Source organism: Hypomesus transpacificus, unplaced genomic scaffold, assembly GCF_021917145.1.
Source record: "Hypomesus transpacificus isolate Combined female unplaced genomic scaffold, fHypTra1 scaffold_466, whole genome shotgun sequence".
Taxonomy (NCBI): Eukaryota; Metazoa; Chordata; class Actinopteri; order Osmeriformes; family Osmeridae; genus Hypomesus; species Hypomesus transpacificus.
Genome location: NW_025813982.1, coordinates 1 through 21,875, shown reverse-complemented (window position 1 = coordinate 21,875; position 21,875 = coordinate 1). Strand labels below are relative to the sequence as shown.

Here is a 21,875-nt window from a genome sequence, read left to right as displayed (position 1 = left end):
CCTTAAAGTCTATTTATTAAACTATGAACTTAAGTATTATGTATTCAAACTTTTATATTTATGTAATAGGATTGTTTCAACAGAAATGTTTACCACCCGGGCTACACAACTATCGACCCATTGCATTGGCCAGTATCTTGTCTAAAGTGTTTGAGAGAATTATTTGATTGAAATTGGAAATGTATATTCTGACTGCAGAAAATCAGTTTGGTTTTAAAAGAAAACATGGTACTGATCTCTGTATCTATGCTCTGAAGGAGATTGTCTCAGGTACACAAGTCTTAATTCATCTGTATTTTTATGCTTTATTGATGCTTACAAAGCTTTCGATCGAATTTGTCATGAAAAACTGTTTATGAAGCTAATAGCGAGAGGTTTCCCTAAACCTCTTGTGAGGATTTTGGTGTTCTGGTATGCAAATCAAACTTTTCATGTTAAATGGGACAATGTTGTATCAGCTGCTTTCCATGTTGGTAACGGAGTTCGACAAGGAGGAATTTGATTTCCCTTTTTGTTTAATATGGATATGGACGACTTATCAAGCCAGCTGAATAAGACAAATACAGGCTGTCTTGTTGGTGAATCTATTGTCAATCATCTGATGTACGCAGATTATCTGGTTCCACTCAGCCTGTTGCAACAGATGCTATGGGTGTGCTCTCAGTATGGCTTAGATCATGATATAAAATATAATGCAAAGAAAAGCCACATAATGATAGTCAGAAGTAATCAGGACAGGAAATTAACCTTCCCTACCTTTTATTTATCTGGCAGTCCCCTTGGTGTTTGTGAGGAAATAAAATATCTGCCATGTCATTTCTGATGATTGGACAGATGACAACGATATGTATCAACAGCGCTGTCAAATATATTCTCAGGCCAGTATGTTATTAAGGACGTTTTCTATGTGCTCAGATTCAGTTAAATGTTCCCTGTTTAGAACCTACATAACACCATTGTACACTGCTCATTTGTGGTCTATGTACAGGTAAAGGAGTATACAGATACTGAAAGTAGCCTACAATGATGCTTTTAGATTGCTACTTAATGTGCCAAGGTGGCATAGTGCTAGTCAGTTGTTTGTGTCTAAGCACGTACCAACCTGTAAGGCAATCCTGAGACAACTGATGTATGGTTTCAATGATGCTTTTAGATTGCTACTTAATGTGCCTAGGTGGCATAGTGCTGGTCAGTTGTTTCTGTCTAAGCACGTACCAACCTGTAAGGCACTCCTGAGACAACTGATGTATGGTTTCATGTGTCGACTGGACAAGTCTGAGAACTGAATAGTAGAGGCCCTGGTCAACCCTCTAAAGAGCTGCTATCGATTACTTGGAACTTAAGACTACATTGGCACAAAAGTCTTCATACTTTTTATGCACTGTATTATCTATGTTTTATGTTTTCGTTTTACTCTCTTTTTTATAGCTCTATGTCTGTTATTTTATGTGGAACTTGGCGTCTGAAATAAAGATTTATATATATATAAATACATATATATATATCAATGTTTCAGGATTTGTATAACTTTTTACCATTGCATACAAAATCGGAAATGCAATACTAAAAAGATCAGCTTTTGTTAAGAGATCCAAGATTACAAGATCCACAAGGCCTTGGCTAGAAACCAAGGAATGAGTGGGGGCTTGGTCAGCCCACACTCTCCTGAAATGTTGCGTGTGCGTCTTGCCAAGCCCGCGCGTGTGTAAGTTAAGGCTGAGTGTGTGAGGATGTGGAGCACGCGCGGGCAGGAGGAGGGGAGACATTCATTGGAAATTTGGCTAGAAATTAGCCAAGCAAGCATGTTTCAAATATTCACCAAAAATCGACCTTTGATCTTACAGTCAACTTTTTCACAGATTTGTGTTATAAACATTCTCAAGAGTCTTCATATGAACTTGTGATTGAATCAGAGTATCAGTTTTTGACTGGCTGATGTGTAAAGCATTATTTTAGCGTTAGCGATAAGTTCAATTTGCTTTATATCAATCATTTTTGGAGATATGAAGTTGCCTTTGCACACGGTAACATGTTGTAGTGTCTTCCATCGATATACCAAGTTTCGTGTTGATATCTCAAAGATTTGCTGAGACAGGACTTCACATCCTGTTTGGCGGCTTTTCTGATGAATTTGATTGGCTGTACCGGACAAACGGTTGTGAGGATCAAAATTCTTTTCGATAACTTTTGTGACGCTTGGTCTGAAGATCATCTCTGGTAACTTTGAAGAAGATATGACAAAAATTGTAGGAGGAGTAGGCTTTCAAAGGTTTTTGATAAAACCGGAAGTAGCGGAAAATCTATATAACCGGAAATTGACGCCATGGGGTGCGTTGAACTCGGCTTGAACCAGGGAATCCAATGGTACCTCATTTTTGAAAATGGGTCATACGGTTCAAAAGTTGCGTGTGTAAACACAAGTCCAACTTTGACCCATTGGTGGCGCTGGAGTGGTCTAATGGGAGACATGAAACTTGGTGTAGGTATAGAATCAACTGTCCTTAATGAGTGTGCCAAATTTCACAAAAAGTTGTCGAAGTGTTCTAGGGGCTGCCATTGACTTCCATGGAACAAGAATAATAATAATAATAAAACTAACAATAACAATAGGTTTCCTCCTGACGGAGGAATCCTAATAATAATAAAACTAACAATAACAATAGGTTTCCTCCTGACGGAGGAATCCTAAATATAACTGCAAGCAGTAATGGCGGATTCCTCCAAACATTGCGAACCATTGAAAAATGTATATTCTTGACAAATTGGAATTGTATAGAAAAATCTATGCTGCAGAATTACCAATGGGATACCAAATCTGAAATATAATACCATCAAGATCCACAAGGGCCTTTATTTCAACCCAAGGAGTGAAGGGAGGGGGCTTGGTTAGCCTATCCATTCCAGAAAGCCTTTGTGCTTTAGGGCGTGGAATGTAGCGCCACATATGGGTAATGGTGGGACAGTTGTGGTTTGGTAATTACCCTTGGTCTATACTTTCAAAAAAGCTCGACCAGAGAATACCCCCCGCTCTCAGGGTACCGAGCTTCAGCTCAGTCATGATGCTGGGATGAATGTAGGCCTATATGTAGAGACCAGGGAGACAGACACACCGGCCAGCTGCCCTGATGGGTCCGTGGTAGATCATTAATGCGGGTTGTATCCTACAACGCTCGTGGCCTCCGAGTAGGACATACTGCTGCTGATAGATCAAGACGTTTGGTGGTGGACACATTGCTGGACGAGAGTGACATTGTCTGCCTTCAAGAAACCTGGATGGCCAAGCAAGATCTGGACAAATTGAACTCCCTACACAAGATGTTTCATGGTGCTGGAGAGTCCACTACCGATCTCAGCATGAGAATGGTTTGTGGGAGGATAGCTGGTGGTGTAGCTATACTGTGGAACATAAAATATGACCCAACGGTAAAGGTGGTGTGGCTTAACGTTGACTGTGCTATTGGGTTGGAGTTTAATCACAATGAAAATAAATGTACTATTGTAAATGTGTACACACCATATGAATCCTATGACCATGAGGATGAATTTCAGAACAGGTTAGCTTTTATTCAGTCCTTCATAGAGGACAATAGTTCATGTTGTGTCTATGTCATGGGTGATTTTAATGCTGACATGTCAGATAAGCGTTTATTCACACAACATCTGCAGCAGTTCTGTAATTAAACTAAATTAATTATATCAAGCGTTATTGCCTGATACAAGTTTTACCTATATAAGTGAAACGTGGCACACAACTTCCTGGCTAGACCATATTGTAACCACAGCCGATGCTCATGACTCACTGGAAAGTATAGAGATGTGTTATGGGCTGGCCACCACTGATCACATACCAGTTGCTATGCTGCTAAATGTTGAGAGTGTACCCTTGTTGCTGGCCCCCCAAGAAAACTGGACTGGTCAAAATTGACCAAAGAGGTTATGCACAGATATTCTCTATTAACTGACAGCTTACATAGTGATGTTGCATTTTCTAGGGATGCCCTAATGTGCACGGATATGAACTGCAAGGATAAACATCATGCTGAAAAGCTCTGTGCCATGTATGATGATATTGTCAAATGTCTTTATGCTTCCAGTGAACCTTTTATTAATCACAAGAGTAAGGTCCCTAACGCACGGCCTGTCTGGAATGAGTTTGTGTCTGAGCAACATGCTGCTGCTAGAGAAGCCTTTAGAGTCTGGTCAGAGGCAGGCAGACCCAGACAGGGAGTGCTCCTTGATAACAAAAACCTCACAAATGCTAGATTTAAATATGCACTCGTTTCATTAAGAGAAATGAAAACACAATGAGAGCAGACTCGCTGGCCAGAAAGATGCAGAATAACAATCTTATTGACTTCTGGAAGGAGGTCAAGATCATAAATAATAACAGAAGTCCCCTCCCTTCTGATATCAAAGGGGTTAGTTGTCCAGAGAAGATTGCTGATCTATGGCATGAGCACTACAGTCAACTATTTAATTGTGTTAAAAGTAACACAGTGAGAATTGATAATGAATATAAAGGTATCTCTGCAGACTTGATAGTTAGATCAGTAGATATTTATGATGCCATCCACATGCTAGACAACAACAAAGCTTGTGGTATGGATTGCATTTCTGCAGAGCATCTAAAAAATGCCAGTTATAGACTCAGTCCATTTCTAGCCATGTGTCTCACTGGAATTATGGTTCATGGTGTTCTACCGAACTCTATTATGTCAGTACTGTTAGTGCCTGTTGTTAAAGATAAGGCTGGTAAACTGAAAAGCATAGACAGCTATCGACCCATTGCATTGGCCAGTATCTTGTCTAAAGTGTTTGAGAGAATTATTTGATTGAAATTGGAAATGTATATTCTGACTGCAGACAATCAGTTTGGTTTTAAAAGAAAACATGGTACTGATCTCTGTATCTATGCTCTGAAGGAGATTGTCTCAGGTACACAAGTCTTAATTCATCTGTATTTTTATGCTTTATTGATGCTTACAAAGCTTTCGATCGAATTTGTCATGAAAAACTGTTTATGAAGCTAATAGCGAGAGGTGTCCCTAAACCTCTTGTGAGGATTTTGGTGTTCTGGTATGCCAATCAAACTTTTCATGTTAAATGGGACAATGTTGTATCAGCTCCTTTCCATGTTGGTAACGGAGTTCGACAAGGAGGAATTGGATTTCCCTTTTTGTTGAATATGGATATGGACGACTTGTCAAGCCAGCTGAATAAGACAAATACAGGCTGTCTTGTTGGTGAATCTATTGTCAATCATCTGATGTACGCAAATGATCTGGTTCCACTCAGCCTGTTGCAACAGATGCTATGGGTGTGCTCTCAGTATGGCTTAGATCATGATATAAAATATAATGCAAAGAAAAGCCACATTATGATAGTCAGAAGTAATCAGGACAGGAAATTAACCTTCCCTACCTTTTATTTATCTGGCAGTCCCCTTGGTGTTTGTGAGGAAATAAAATATCTGGGCCATGTCATTTCTGATGATTGGACAGATGACAACGATATGTATCAACAGCGCTGTCAAATGTATTCTCAGGCCAGTATGTTATTAAGGACGTTTTCTATGTGCTCAGATTCAGTTAAATGTTCCCTGTTTAGAACCTACATAACACCATTGTACACTGCTCATTTGTGGTCTATGTACAGGAAAAGGAGTATACAGATACTGAAAGTAGCCTACAATGATGCTTTTAGATTGCTACTTAATGTGCCAAGGTGGCATAGTGCTAGTCAGTTGTTAGTGTCTAAGCACGTACCAACCTGTAAGGCAATCCTGAGACAACTGATGTAGGGTTTCAATGATGCTTTTAGATTGCTACTTAATGTGCCTAGGTGGCATAGTGCTGGTCAGTTGTTTCTGTCAAAGCACGTACCAACCTGTAAGGCACTCCTGACAAAACTGATGTACGGTTTCATGTGTTGACTGGACAAGTCTGAGAACTGAATAGTAGAGGCTCTGGTCAACCCTCTAAAGAGCTGCTATCGATTACTTGGAACTTAAGACTACATTGGCACAAAAGTCTTCATACTTTTTATGCACTGTATTATCTATGTTTTATGTTTTTGTTTTACTCTCTTTTTTATAGCTCTATGTCTGTTATTTTATGTGGAACTTGGCGTCTGAAATAAAGATTTATATATATATATATAAATACATATATATATATATCAATGTTTCAGGATTTGTATAACTTTTTACCATTGCATACAAAATCGGAAATGCAATACCAAAAAGATCAGCTTTTGTTAAGAGATCCAAGATTACAAGATCCACAAGGCCTTTGCTAGAGACTAAGGAATGAGTGGGGGCTTGGTCAGCCCACACTCTTCTGAAATGTTGCGTGTGCGTCTTGCCAAGCCCGCGCGTGTGTAAGTTAAGGCTGAGTGTGTGAGGATGTGGAGCACGCGCGGGCAGGAGGAGGGGAGACATTCATTGGAACTTTGGCTAGAAATTAGCCAAGCAAGCATGTTTCAAATATTCACCAAAAATCGACCTTTGATCTTACAGTCAACTTTTTCACAGATTTGTGTTATAAACATTCTCAAGAGTCTTCATATGAACTTGTGATTGAATCAGAGTATCAGTTTTTGACTGGCTGATGTGTAAAGCATTATTTTAGCGTTAGCGATAAGTTCAATTTGCTTTATATCAATCATTTTTGGAGATATGAAGTTGCCTTTGCACACGGTAACATGTTGTAGTGTCTTCCATCGATATACCAAGTTTCGTGTTGATATCTCAAAGATTTGCTGAGACATGACTTCACATCCTGTTTGGCGGCTTTTCTGATGAATTTGATTGGCTGTACCGGACAAATGGTTGTGAGGATCAAAATTCTTTTCGATAACTTTTGTGAGGCTTGGTCTGAAGATCGTCTCTGGTAACTTTGAAAAAGATATGACAAAAATTGTAGGAGGAGTAGGCTTTCAAAGGTTTTTGATAAAACCGGAAATAGCGGAAAATCTATATAACCGGAAATTGACGCCATGGTGTGCATTGAACTCGGCTTGATCCAGGGAATCCAAAGGTACCTCATTTTTGAAAATGGGTCATACGGTTCAAAAGTTGCGTGTGTAAACACAAGTCCAACTTTGACCCGTTGGTGGCGCTGGAGTGGTCTAATGGGAGACATGAAACTTGGTGTAGGTATAGAATCAACTGTCCTTAATGAGTGTGCCAAATTTCACAAAAAGTTGTCGAAGGGTTCTAGGGGCTGCCATTGACTTCAATGGAACAAGAATAATAATAAATATAACTGCAAGCAGTAATGGCGGATTCCTCCAAACATTGCGAACCATTGAAAAATGTAACAGTGATGTTAAGAATCCTCATTCAACCATTCACATTCATTTTTCTAACCTCGAAAGTGGACCCTTGGTCATCTGAACGAGCCCAGTTCTTCTTGGCCGCTGTAGAACGTTTGCTAGAACGTGGCATCTAAAAAATACAGAAAAAATCACAACTATAAAAAGCCACATACCACACTACTGAACAACTATTTCATAATCTTAAATAATTGTAACTTCATGCTCAACAGTTCTAGTATACAGACCTTTAAGAACATGATAAGATGGTTTGAATTCTCAAGACACCAACCTCTTTTTACTTTACACATCCAATATTTCCCTGTATTCTATTTCAACTGTGTACATTCGAATGTAAGTCTGTAGATATTAAGAAGCAGATAGATTGAAGACTATAAAAACAAATTTGTGTATATATAGATAAAATGTTACATTAGTACGAGCCCTTGACCTTTTAATAGCATTAAGGGGTATGTGTCTACATATTTGTTTAAAATTTCGCTATATAGTTTCGAGAACAAACAATGAAATAATTCCTGGAATTTCCGCTGATACTTCTTAACCACTTTCAGACCGACTTCAAACGTTCGCTTAAATGTTTTCTATTTTCCACAAAATCGAGAGTTATTTAACACTTTGTTAGCACTATCCTTGGTCACAATGTTTGAGTTAAATTATCCGGACACCTTCTAAAATGACTGTTTCTCAAACCAATTAGCACTAGGCTACGGCTAGCACTACAGCTATCTTACCAAACAAGTTACAAACGTACTGTAGAACGTAACCCGTTAATGAGCAGCGTCACAATATGTGATCGTTCGAATGTCGGTCCCACAGCGTAACATGACAATAATGTTAAAAGTTTTATAGCTTGCAAGCCTGCAATACATACTGTAAACAAAGAAATCCTTAGCTCACCTAGCCTAGCTCAAATTAGCTAATATCTTGTTAGCTAATAACACGCCTTAAAACTATATCAAATAGTCTTCCAATTATCATACATATAATAACGCTAAGATACATGTTTTGTAGGCTACTGTCGTTATATGTAATGATTACTCACGGTCAAATAGTGCAACAAGGAAAATGAAAAGGGCTGCAGTAGTAACGCTAGTTGTCTTCAGGTCTTCAGAGATGAAATAAGTCTTCTTGTTTGGGTCCTGAAGGTGGAGTGCTGAAGCTCAAAATCGTGCATTAGAACGATCCCTCGCGATAGAGGAGCAGGATTTTTCTGTGTCGCTTTAATACTTTCCTTCAACCCTTTTACAATGTGTTTGCATGTCCAGTTACTGCACATTTTTCAACGAACAAACATTTTGTTTCTTTATCGACACAGGCAAGTTTTCAGGACACCTATAGTCCGCATCCAATCAGAGCTCATATACGTGACACCTTCATAACATCCACCAATCGTGTACCCCAATATTCAACGTAGGACGTAAACATTCACATGCATTTTGGTGAGCCGGTAATACTGTCAGTGGGTGACAGACCTTCAAATGCATAAAAACAAGTCAAACAATTGTATTATTCAGGTATTCCGTAAAGAAGCATAGCAACATTACACTTGAACGAGCATATTTGTTAGGCTATATTATTAATTGGAAGTGCATTTTATGTGAATATTATTTATAATAACTAAATATATAGTTCAAGAAATGATCTGATTTAAAATAACTACTTTCTTTCCTTCACTTTTGTCTTGTAATACACAAAGATACAAGCCCTAAAGGGAACCTTTCCCTGAGGAAGCAACTACAATTCGAGCCCTATGCTCAAGCCTTACCAGAGTTGGTGTATCACAGTGAACTAGACATCCCATTCAACATTATATGCAAAAGGGAAAAATACACCAAACGAACATTTAGCAGAAAGAGACTAAGTAAAAATGTACATTTACATTACATTTATTCATTTAGCAGACGCTTTTATCCAAAGCGACTTCCAAGAGAGAGCTTTACAAAGTGCATAGGTCACTGATAATAACAAGATAGCCCCACAGCATTGCAAGTAGTCAAAAACAAGAAGTACATATTGTGAACAACCAAAAAATAGTGCTAAAGGGAAGAAACCATAAGAGCATGTAGTTAAACAAGTTAAAATTACATAACATTAATCTCTAAGTGCAAGTGTACCTGTAGGAAAGCATTACAAATAGGAATAACTCAAATAGAATACAACAGTTTAAATCAGCTACCACTAACCAACAAGAGCAACAGTCTAAGCAAGAGTCATTGTGATCCTTGAGGAAACTTGCGTTGGGTTCAGCAAACCATTCTTAAGTACCATTGTACTCCCGGAACAAGTTCGTCTTGAGCCTTCTCTTGAAGGTGGAGAGACAGTCCGTGTCTCAAATGTATAGTGTGTGATACACACATAGCTGGCAAGTTGCTAGTTTCTGCTGACAGGCAAATGGATGAAAACCTCTGACTGTATATCCGTGGTAGGGATTAGGTTGCTTCAGAGGCAAAGTACCATTTCAATAGCTTCAGGGACTAGTCAGCTAAATCTCCCATCCCAAATCAGTCTACCATCTCCAGTCAGATCGGGCTACCATCTCCAGCCAGCTCAGTCTCCCATCATCAGCCAGCTCATGGTCTCTTCACCAGCCAGTTCAGTCTACAGTACACTCAACAAGTATTAGAAACAACACAGCTTACACTCTCCAACTGCAACACATTATACAATCAGATGTTAAAAACAACCTCTCACTCAAATTTTATATGTTACTTTTGACAGGGTTTGACAATATTTATTTAAAGCTCAGCAGCCTTGTATTACTGTTCTTTCGGAGCCGGAAGCTTATAGTCTAGCTTCTTGACACATGATCCTGTTATGAACAATTTGATTTGCTAACAAGATGATATACCAGTTCTGGTTGCTTGGACAGTTTAGGTAGCTAAATTGGAAATGTATATTCTGACTGCAGACAATCAGTTTGGTTTTAAAAGAAAACATGGTACTGATCTCTGTATCTATGCTCTGAAGGAGATTGTCTCAGGTACACAAGTCTTAATTAATCTGTATTTTTATGCTTTATTGATGCTTACAAAGCTTTCGATCGAATTTGTCATGAAAAACTGTTTATGAAGCTAATAGCGAGAGGTGTCCCTAAACCTCTTGTGAGGATTTTGGTGTTCTGGTATGCCAATCAAACTTTTCATGTTAAATGGGACAATGTTGTATCAGCTCCTTAACGGAGTTCGACAAGGAGGAATTTGATTTCCCTTTTTGTTTAATATGGATATGGACGACTTATCAAGCCAGCTGAATAAGACAAATACAGGCTGTCTTGTTGGTGAATCTATTGTCAATCATCTGATGTACGCAGATGATCTGGTTCCACTCAGCCTGTTGCAACAGATGCTATGGGTGTGCTCTCAGTATGGCTTAGATCATGATATAAAATATAATGCAAAGAAAAGCCACATAATGATAGTCAGAAGTAATCAGGACAGGAAATTAACCTTCCCTACCTTTTATTTATCTGGCAGTCCCCTTGGTGTTTGTGAGGAAATAAAATATCTGGGCCATGTCATTTCTGATGATTGGACAGATGACAACGATATGTATCAACAGCGCTGTCAAATATATTCTCAGGCCAGTATGTTATTAAGGACGTTTTCTATGTGCTCAGATTCAGTTAAATGTTCCCTGTTTAGAACCTACATAACACCATTGTACACTGCTCATTTGTGGTCTATGTAGAGGAAAAGGAGTATACAGATACTGAAAGTAGCCTACAATGATGCTTTTAGATTGCTACTTAATGTGCCAAGGTGGCATAGTGCTAGTCAGTTGTTTGTGTCAAAAGCACGTACCAACCTGTAAGGCAATCCTGAGACAACTGATGTATGGTTTCATGTGTCGACTGGACAAGTCTGAGAACTGAATAGTAGAGGCTCTGGTCAACCCTCTAAAGAGCTGCTATCGATTACTTGGAACTTAAGACTACATTGGCACAACTGTCTTCATACTTTTTATGCACTGTATTATCTATGTTTTATGTTTTCGTTTTACTCTCTTTTTTATAGCTCTATGTCTGTTATTTTATGTGTAACTTGGCGTCTGAAATAAAGATTTATATATATATAAATACTTATATATATATCAATGTTTCAGGATTTGTATAACTTTTTACCATTGCATACAAAATCAGAAATGCAATACTAAAAAGATCAGCTTTTGTTAAGAGATCCAAGATTACAAGATCCACAAGGCCTTTGCTAGAAACCAAGGAATGAGTGGGGGCTTGGTCAGCCCACACTCTCCTGAAATGTTGCGTGTGCGTCTTGCCAAGCCCGCGCGTGTGTAAGTTAAGGCTGAGTGTGTGAGGATGTGGAGCACGCGCGGGCAGGAGGAGGGGAGACATTCATTGGAAATTTGGCTAGAAATTAGCCAAGCAAGCATGTTTCAAATATTCACCAAAAATCGACCTTTGATCTTACAGTCAACTTTTTCACAGATTTGTGTTATAAACATTCTCAAGAGTCTTCATATGAACTTGTGATTGAATCAGAGTATCAGTTTTTGACTGGCTGATGTGTAAAGCATTATTTTAGCGTTAGCGATAAGTTCAATATGCTTTATATCAATCATTTTTGGAGATATGAAGTTGCCTTTGCACACGGTAACATGTTGTAGTGTCTTCCATCGATATACCAAGTTTCGTGTTGATATCTCAAAGATTTGCTGAGACATGACTTCACATCCTGTTTGGCGGCTTTTCTGATGAATTTGATTGGCTGTACCGGACAAACGGTTGTGAGGATCAAAATTCTTTTCGATAACTTTTGTGACGCTTGGTCTGAAGATCATCTCTGGTAACTTTGAAGAAGATATGACAAAAATTGTAGGAGGAGTAGGCTTTCAAAGGTTTTTGATAAAACCGGAAGTAGCGGAAAATCTATATAACCGGAAATTGACGCCATGGGGTGCGTTGAACTCGGCTTGAACCAGGGAATCCAATGGTACCTCATTTTTGAAAATGGGTCATACGGTTCAAAAGTTGCGTGTGTAAACACAAGTCCAACTTTGACCCGTTGGTGGCGCTGGAGTGGTCTAATGGGAGACATGAAACTTGGTGTAGGTATAGAATCAACTGTCCTTAATGAGTGTGCCAAATTTCACAAAAAGTTGTCGAAGTGTTCTAGGGGCTGCCATTGACTTCCATGGAACAAGAATAATAATAAATATAACTGCAAGCAGTAATGGCGGATTCCTCCAAACATTGCGAACCATTGAAAAATGTATATTCTTGACAAATTGGAACTGTATAGAAAAATCTATGCTGCAGAATTACCAATGGGATACCAAATCTGAAATATAATACCACCAGGATCCACAAGGGCCTTTATTTCAACTCAAGGAGTGAAGGGAGGGGGCTTGGTTAGCCTATCCATTCCAGAAAGCCTTTGTGCTTTAGGGCGTGGAATGTAGCGCCACATATGGGTAATGGTGGGACAGTTGTGGTTTGGTAATTACCCTTGGTCTATACTTTCAAAAAAGCTCGACCAGAGAATACCCCCCGCTCTCAGGGTACCGAGCTTCAGCTCAGTCATGATGCTGGGATGAATGTAGGCCTATATGTAGAGACCAGGGAGACAGACACACCGGCCAGCTGCCCTGATGGGTCCGTGGTAGATCATTAATGCGGGTTGTATCCTACAACGCTCGTGGCCTCCGAGTAGGACATACTGCTGCTGATAGATCAAGACGTTTGGTGGTGGACACATTGCTGGACGAGAGTGACATTGTCTGCCTTCAAGAAACCTGGATGACCAAGCAAGATCTGGACAAATTGAACTCCCTACACAAGAACTTTCATGGTGCTGGAGAGTCCACTACCGATCTCAGCATGAGAAATGGTTTGTGGGAGGATAGCTGGTGGTGTAGCTATACTGTGGAACATAAAATATGACCCAACGGTAAAGGTGGTGTGGCTTAACGTTGACTGGGCTATTGGGTTGGAGTTTAATCACAATGAAAATAAATTTACTATTGTAAATGTGTACACACCATATGAATCCTATGACCATGAGGATGAATTTCAGAACAGGTTAGCTTTTATTCAGTCCTTCATAGAGGACAATAGTTCATGTTGTGTCTATGTCATGGGTGATTTTAATGCTGACATGTCAGATAAGTGTTTATTCGCACAACATCTGCAGCAGTTCTGTAATGAAACTAAATTAATTATATAAAGCGTTATTGCCTGATACAAGTTTTACCTATATAAGTGAAAACGTGGCACACAACCTCCTGGCTAGACCATATTGTAACCACAGCCGATGCTCATGACTCACTGGAAAGTATAGAGATGTGTTATGGGCTGGCCACCACTGATCACATACCAGTTGCTATGCTGCTAAATGTTGAGAGTGTACCCTTGTTGCTGGCCCCCCAAGAAAACTGGACTGGTCAAAATTGACCAAAGAGGTTCGGCACAGATATTCTCTATTAACTAATTCTCGGATATGAACTGCAAGGATAAACATAATGCTGAAAAGCTCTGTGCCATGTATGATGATATTGTCAAATGTCTTTATGCTTCCAGTGAACCTTTTATTAATCACAAGAGTAAGGTCCCTAACGCACGGCCTGTCTGGAATGAGTTTGTGTCTGAGCAACATGCTGCTGCTAGAGAAGCCTTTAGAGTCTGGTCAGAGGCAGGCAGACCCAGACAGGGAGTGCTGCTTGATAACAAAAACCTCACAAATGCTAGATTTAAATATGCACTCGTTTCATTAAGAGAAATGAAAACACAATGAGAGCAGACTCGCTGGCCAGAAAGATGCAGAATAACAATCTTACTGACTTCTGGAAGCAGGGCTGGACTGGCCATCGGGCGTACCGGGCAATGCCCGGTGGGCCGGCAGGCATTTTGGGCCGGGCCGGGTCCATTCAAAAAAAAAAAAAAAAAAAAAAAAAAAATTAAAATATAATTATTACAATTTTTTTTTTTTTAATGGACCCGGCCCGGCCTGGCCCGCCCGGCCCGGCCAAGTCACACAGCCGAGGCCGAGGGCCGAGGTCCCCCATGGCACATAGGTGCGTGCAGGCCAGGCAGGCTGTCAACTTCACCTGAAAGTTTAAAAAAAATACTTTGTCCCTGGCGGTCTCAGGCAATTACTCATTATGATTAGTTCTATGCTGGGCCTGGCCCAATCACATACACAGCAGAGGGCCGAGGTCCCGCCCTTGGGTCTCGGCTGTCAATCAGTCACGTCACGTCACTTATTGACACTGACAGAAAAATAGAAAAAACGGAAAGGAGGCGCGGAGAAAGTCCGAGATAAAAAGAGAAAAGCCCTAGAGGCAAACTCTGCAACATGTGCTAAAATATCGGACATGTTTGCCGCGACAGCTGGCCCGGCTTCATTAGCACCTGCGACGGTGGAAATTGCGGCGGCGGAGGCTGAGGAGGATGTCGGTGATGATGGGGACGGAGAGGTGACTGAATGGCGGCCGAGGCCAAGCGCAGAGATGGGTGGCGCTGGCGGCGGCCCGGCCCCGGGGCCGAGCTCAGCCTCAGACGAAGTGGCGGCGGTAAGAAGTTGAAATTTAAGTTTGTGTTGATAAAGAAATATTTGTTAAGCTAGATTCCTAAACTTTAACACAGTATGTAGTTTCCTAACAGTTAGCTCCTGCGTTATAACAACATGTTGTACAGAGTAATCTAGACTGAGCCCGGTCAAAGTGGCTATTTTAGCTAACACAACAGTTAGCCCACTAAACATTTGCTAGCTTTTCTTTGGGGAGTTAAATAGCTCTGTTGACTGTGTATTGAAAGAGCATCACTTTGCTATTGCTATTTGAACAACATTAATGTGAGGAAGCTGTCAGTGTTTAATTGCTTTATTAATTTATTAGGCTTTATGGGTAAACAGCTTTTTTGGGACATGAAAACATAGATAAAACTTGTTTGTGAGCCAGCTTAATAAACAAAATTTAGACAAACATGTATTCCCTGGAGAAAACATGTGTTCTAATATTTCTTTTGTGTGTGTGTGCGTGTGTGCGCTATGAGTAGACTTTGTGTCCAATTTACAGTGTTATTTTAGCTTGCTTGCTATTATGTTATAGTTTGCAGGTGTTATAGCTTACAGTTATTATTTATTATCATGTAATAGTGAAATATTGCTATTTCTAATTGCTAATAATGATTATTCATTAGTAGGTAACCAGAGAAATAACACTAGTGAAATTAATGCTCCTGTCTCTCTCTCTTTCTCTATGTTTAGTCAAGTCAGACTGTTGGAGTAGGAGTGGAGGAGTCACAGGAAGATCAGGCAGTTGTAGACTATTTTAGCCGCCCTCATTCCACAAAAAGGCAGGAATTCTTTAAGTTTCACCCACAGCAGAATGCCACAAACCCTGTCATCCAGAGGCTCTTCACAAGAACGGACGACATGGCATGGAAATGGCTGACTTATAGTGATGAACGTAATGCTTTATTTTGTTTTCTTTGCCTTGCTTTTAGCAAGCCCAATGACCCAAGTTCTTTCATTGGAGGCATGACAGACTGGAGGCATGTGCACCAAAGAATAGAGGAGCATGAGAGAGGCATGGCACATAGACAGTGTGCTGAGGCATATGTATTAAACTGCTCCAGAGCAAGTGTTGATCACCTCCTTGAGGGAAGACAGCTGAAAGGACACCGTGAGCAGGTGAAGAAGAGACGTCAGGTGTTGGAACGTGTGGTGGAGGTTGTGAGAGTCTTAGGGAAGAGAGGCTTAAGCTACAGGCAGGAGCACAATGAAGCTGCGTACACCTTGGACATCAACAGTCTCGACCATGGCAATTTCCTAGAACTTATTATATTGTTGGGGAAATATGATGTGTGTTTAAAGGAGCACCTCAGCAGTGTAATTGAGAAAAGCAAGCAGATCCATGCTTCAGGCACACAAGGCAGAGGCTCTCTCATTACCCTCCTGTCCAAAACAACTGTGGATGCAGTAATCGATGCTATCAAGCATTTAATTCAAGAGAGCATCTCAGCAGACATCAAAAAAGCCGGAATGTATTCTGTGCAGCTCGACACAACACAAGATGTTACAGGGAGAGAGCAGTGTTCTGTGATTTTGAGGTTTGTGACGGATGCAGTCCATGAAAGGCTGGTTGCAGTCGTACAATGCAGCACAACTACAGGACAGTCGTTTGTGACGCTGTTAACAGAAGTCCTTGAGAGTCTGCAATTGGACATAGGCCTGTGCATTGGAAACGCCACAGATGGAGCCTCTAATATGCAGGGTCAATACAGAGGTTTCTCTGCATTAATGGCATCCAAAAACCCCACCCATCAGCATGTGTGGTGCTATGCACATGTCTTGAACCTTGTATTGTCCGATACCACCCATAGCGTCATTGAAAGTGGATCACTATTTGACCTGCTGAACGACATTGCCGTATTCATCAGGGACTCATACACAAGAGTGAGTGTGTGGGAGACCGAGAGCCAGGACAAGAGGCACAAACGCATCTCAACAATTGGAGAGACGAGATGGTGGGCTAAACATCATGCCCTGAGGAAAGTTTTTGGAAACTTTGGCAGACCTGATGGCGGCCTTTTTGTTGAAGTGGTGTCCACACTTTCTGCCATAATGAAGCTGAAGTCACTTGCATCAAATGCAAGAAACAAAGCCAGAGGATACAGAGACGGCTTACTTCGATACGAAACTGTGCTCACAGCTCAGTTATTCCTCCGGGTATTTGAGTTCACCTCACCACTGTCAAAATACCTACAGACCGGAGGAATGGACATCCTCTCTGCACATAGGATGGTCACCACAACACACGATTCACTTACAAAGATAGCAAGAGATTTCCCGGCCGTCAAAGATGCAGCTGACTGTTTTGTCCATTGGGCAAATGAAAAGCTAGAGGAGCAGGATGATCTAGATTTGGAAGTGGAGGCAGCACTACCTCAGAAAAGGCTAAAGAAGAAGAAAGTCTTGCCAGGAGAGATGGCCCAGGATGAAAGCCTCAGTGATTCAGAGAAGGCCTATGAGGTCAATGTTCACCACCAGATCCTGGATACAGCTGTTGAGGCCATGCACCACAGATTCCTCACTCATGGCACTCTGTATGCAGATTTATCCCTCCTACATCCCAAAAACTTCCCCCTCATCCAGACCAGTGGCGGTGCACTCCCTGTATCTGCACTTCAAGAACTCAGCAAGTGTCTAGTTGTGTATGACAGCAGGGCAACTGTGACAGATCTACAGATTGAACTCAGAAACTTGGCACAGCAATGGGACAGGCTGGTACAATCACAATTGGATAACTACGCAACTAAAGCAGTTGAAGAGGAATCAGATGGCCAAGAAGAGATGGAAATAATAAGCAAAACCTGTGTGTCTTGCAAAGAGTGCCCCCTGTGCTGCTACAAAATCCTTCTCAGGTTTAACATGCTGACTCACGCATATCCGCTACTTGGGTTGGCATACAAGTTTCTGCTAACCCTGTCAATAACTCAGGTAGCCTGTGAGCGGTCATTTTCCACCCTTCGCTACATCAAAAACCGACTGAGGAGTTGCCTGTCTGCCAGCAAACTGGAAGCCTTCATGTTGATGGCCATTGAAAAGGATGTCCTTGTGTCCCTTGAAACTGACACAGTGATTGACAGAGTTGCAGAGAAGAGCGAATCAATGAAGAAACTGCTTTTATAAGGTGAGATTTATGATAAATAAATACATTTGTGTTAAATTAGTGGATTTAATAAAAAATGTTGACAGAAAATAATGTTGTTATTGCTTTGCTCTCTGCTCTCCTCCTCTCTCAGGGTGCCCTTGCTGTTTTCAGTTGCTCAAGTTCCTGCTCATCCAATTTCATTGCCTTGCTACATATTTGTTCTTGTGGACTATTGGAGGGCCATTCAACATTTTCTCAACCAGTATGTATATCAGACTGTTGTCTAGCTCTATTTATTTTTTTAGTCATCAGTCCTGTCCTGCTATAATGCAATTGGTTTGTATCACTCACTTTTTGTGTCTGTCAAACTCTTTTTTTTAAGGCTGCCCTGTCCCCCAGGGGTGTTCCAGGGATGTGCATTTCATTGGTGTGGACTTCACAGGCATTCTTCAAATTTGTAAGTTTACAATACTGTTGTTTTGTGTTCTTGCTGGCATCCACCTGGATGGTCATAAAGCCTACTACTTTTACAGAGTGACTGTAATGAATGCAACTATCCATTATTGTATTACTTTAAAGACACCAATACTATCAATGTAAATTTTTTGAAACATTCAAATTTTCACTGTTCTCTTGACCCACCTGGCCTCTCTTTCTCTCCCCTTAGGTAATTTTTGGAGTGAAGGATTGCCTTCCCCTGATGTGGAGTTCACGTGTGTTCTTTTTGTTTCATTGTGAGTTTACTAAATAGCTCTTATTTTGATTATAGAAGAGACAGTATCAGATGAATCTATCATATCTGACTGCTCCTTTCTGTCTCCCTCAGAGCACCAAGGTCCATGCAGCCTTTTGTCTCAGCATATGTAAGTACAAAATGAGCTATTATCTCTCTGTTCACCTAAAGATTATTTAAACTATACCTTAACTTACCTCTCTCTCTCTCTCTCTCTCTCTCTCTCTCTCTCTCTCTCTCTCTCTCTCTCTCTCTCATACTTTAGGGTGCCACTTTGACTTACTGTGTTATAATTTGGTGTGTTCTAGTTAGTGTAAATAAGATAATACATATATTGTGTATACTTCCTGTTGTTGTTGTTCTCTGTTCTTGCATTTTTTGCTGACTGTGAGACGGTTCAAACTGTACATATTATAAGCATTAGTCATTTCAGAGGAGATTTGACCTAGCTGCAAAACCTCCATTGTGCCCAAATACAAATGCAGAACCCTCTCTTCTTCAAAGTCCTGTAATCTGCCTTGTTTTTTTGAGTGTAAACATTTTGTAAGCGTCTAATCACGAGGATCTAATAGTTTTTTTAATCTCCACTCCTGTTTTTACATGTGGCCATTGAAAGAACAAAAGGTTATTTTGGGCTATTATATAAAAGATTAAAATTATGATCGTACCTAATTGTTTAATTTCTATTTTTATAAACAATGTACACGTTTGTATAAACAGTATTTTCATTAAACACTGAAAAGACATCTCTAGCAATGTTTCTTTGACAACCACTTTCACTTCAAGATGGGTATTGTGGCATTGTAGCCATCTCTCCAAAGATGAAAGTCTCTGTAAGTATAGTGAAAGAGTGTATGCATTTTTCAACATGGTTACTCTCATCCATGTAGGCTACTGCGCTTTATTTTAATTGTTGAAACAGCACAATATGCGCATATATCCTCTGGTATGTTGTGTGCCTCCGCATATCGTATAAATAATCTTGGTGGGCTGCCATGGCCAAAAATGCCAGGGCTGATTTCTTGTCCCAGTCCAGCCCTGTCTGGAAGGAGGTCAAGATCATAAATAATAACAGAACTCCCCTCCCTTCTGATATCAAAGGGGTTAGTTGTCCAGAGAAGATTGCTGATCTATGGCATGAGCACTACAGTAAACTATTTAATTGTGTTCAAAGTAACACAGTGAGAATTGATAATCAATATAAAGGTATCTCTGCAGACTTGATAGTTAGATCAGTAGATATTTATGATGCCATCCACATGCTAGACAACAACAAAGCTTGTGGTATGGATTCCATTTCTGCAGAGCCATCTAAAAAATGCCAGTTATAGACTCAGTCCATTTCTAGCCATGTGTCTCACTGGAATTATGGTTCATGGTGTTCTACCGAACTCTATTATGTCAGTACTGTTAGTGCCTGTTGTTAAAGATAAGGCTGGTAAACTGAACAGCATAGACAACTGTAGCGCCTCTCTAGTTTGGTGGATTTGTAATGAGAGGTGGCTAACCTGAGTTCGTTAGTAATTGTTACTAACTTAAACCAATTTAACATTTGAAAAAAACAATACAACCAACTGTTAAACAAAAACAGGAAAGATTTACTTCAGACAAAAAATCAGTTCTTCAGTTATTGGTTCAACATTTACATGACATCGTAATGCACATGGACACACAGTACAAACTAGCCGGCAATGCTAACTACACGAATACCTTAATTCAGTACAGTTCTACGGTGCAGGCCTGAGTGTAGCTCGTGTGCGTTGTAGCCGTAAACAAAATGGCTGTTTCGCCAGGATGGCACAAAATAACAAGGAGCTGGTACCTCGGATCAGCAGTGCGGTAGCACACGCACTGCGGCAGAAGGGCGGCAGCAGGTGAAGGAGAGACCGACCAAATACTCTCGTGGATTTACGAGACGAACCAACTCAGGAAGAAGACTGAGGACGACGACAATCCCGACCTCCACCGGCTCCAACCTGGCACTCGCTGTCGCTAGTCTGGCGGCAAAGCCCGTGCTTAATCCAAAACCGCCAACAGCCAAACTCCTCTTTCTGGGTTATTGTTGTTGGTTGAGATATTCACCCAACAATATAAACATAACACCACTAATGATAATATAAAATCTTCACTCTTGGTATTTTACCGTACGCTACAATTTTCTTCTCCCTCCAACTCCTCCGCTCGCTCTGTCTTTTTCTACTCCAACCTCATCTACCCCAACTTCCCGTGTTACCCTGCCCTTTGACCTCAAACCGGATTGGCTTAACATCATAATCAAAATTAAAGCAACAACATAGATTCACAAAACATTCATCTTACTCTCTTCATATTTGTAACCGGTACATTTTAACATGCGTTTTTTAAACAACAGATATACATTTCCAAATGCTGTATTCAGTAAAACATGAACAATATGCATTTCTCATCAAATCAAAATCATACTCTCAAACCTTAAAGTCTATTTATTAAACTATGAACTTAAGTATTATGTATTCAAACTTTTATATTTATGTAATAGGATTGTTTCAACAGAAATGTTTACCACCCGGGCTACACAACTATCGACCCATTGCATTGGCCAGTATCTTGTCTAAAGTGTTTGAGAGAATTATTTGATTGAAATTGGAAATGTATATTCTGACTGCAGAAAATCAGTTTGGTTTTAAAAGAAAACATGGTACTGATCTCTGTATCTATGCTCTGAAGGAGATTGTCTCAGGTACACAAGTCTTAATTCATCTGTATTTTTATGCTTTATTGATGCTTACAAAGCTTTCGATCGAATTTGTCATGAAAAACTGTTTATGAAGCTAATAGCGAGAGGTTTCCCTAAACCTCTTGTGAGGATTTTGGTGTTCTGGTATGCCAATCAAACTTTTCATGTTAAATGGGACAATGTTGTATCAGCTGCTTTCCATGTTGGTAACGGAGTTCGACAAGGAGGAATTTGATTTCCCTTTTTGTTTAATATGGATATGGACGACTTATCAAGCCAGCTGAATAAGACAAATACAGGCTGTCTTGTTGGTGAATCTATTGTCAATCATCTGATGTACGCAGATTATCTGGTTCCACTCAGCCTGTTGCAACAGATGCTATGGGTGTGCTCTCAGTATGGCTTAGATCATGATATAAAATATAATGCAAAGAAAAGCCACATAATGATAGTCAGAAGTAATCAGGACAGGAAATTAAC

The 21,875-nt window shown here is 40.2% G+C and overlaps 1 protein-coding gene across 3 annotated transcripts; it reads left to right on the top strand.

Moving 5' to 3' along the window:
• The first annotated feature begins 14,311 nt into the window (after positions 1-14,311).
• On the top strand, positions 14,312-19,731 carry LOC124465314. Of its 3 annotated transcripts, XM_047017035.1 has the most exons (6): positions 14,312-17,609; positions 18,140-18,208; positions 18,329-18,403; positions 18,614-18,680; positions 18,773-18,809; positions 18,945-19,731. In XM_047017035.1, coding segments are annotated over exons 1-5 (2,097 nt in total). In that variant the 5' UTR covers positions 14,312-15,725; the 3' UTR covers positions 18,775-18,809; positions 18,945-19,731. The 3 variants fall into 3 exon arrangements, 2 of the variants coding, with proteins under 2 accessions (XP_046872991.1, XP_046872990.1); XR_006955783.1 differs by lacking the exons at positions 18,614-18,680; positions 18,773-18,809; positions 18,945-19,731 and having other exon boundaries at positions 14,312-18,208; positions 18,329-18,357; XM_047017034.1 differs by lacking the exons at positions 18,329-18,403; positions 18,614-18,680; positions 18,773-18,809; positions 18,945-19,731 and having other exon boundaries at positions 14,312-17,985; positions 18,098-18,231.
• Positions 19,732-21,875: the final 2,144 nt, after the last annotated feature.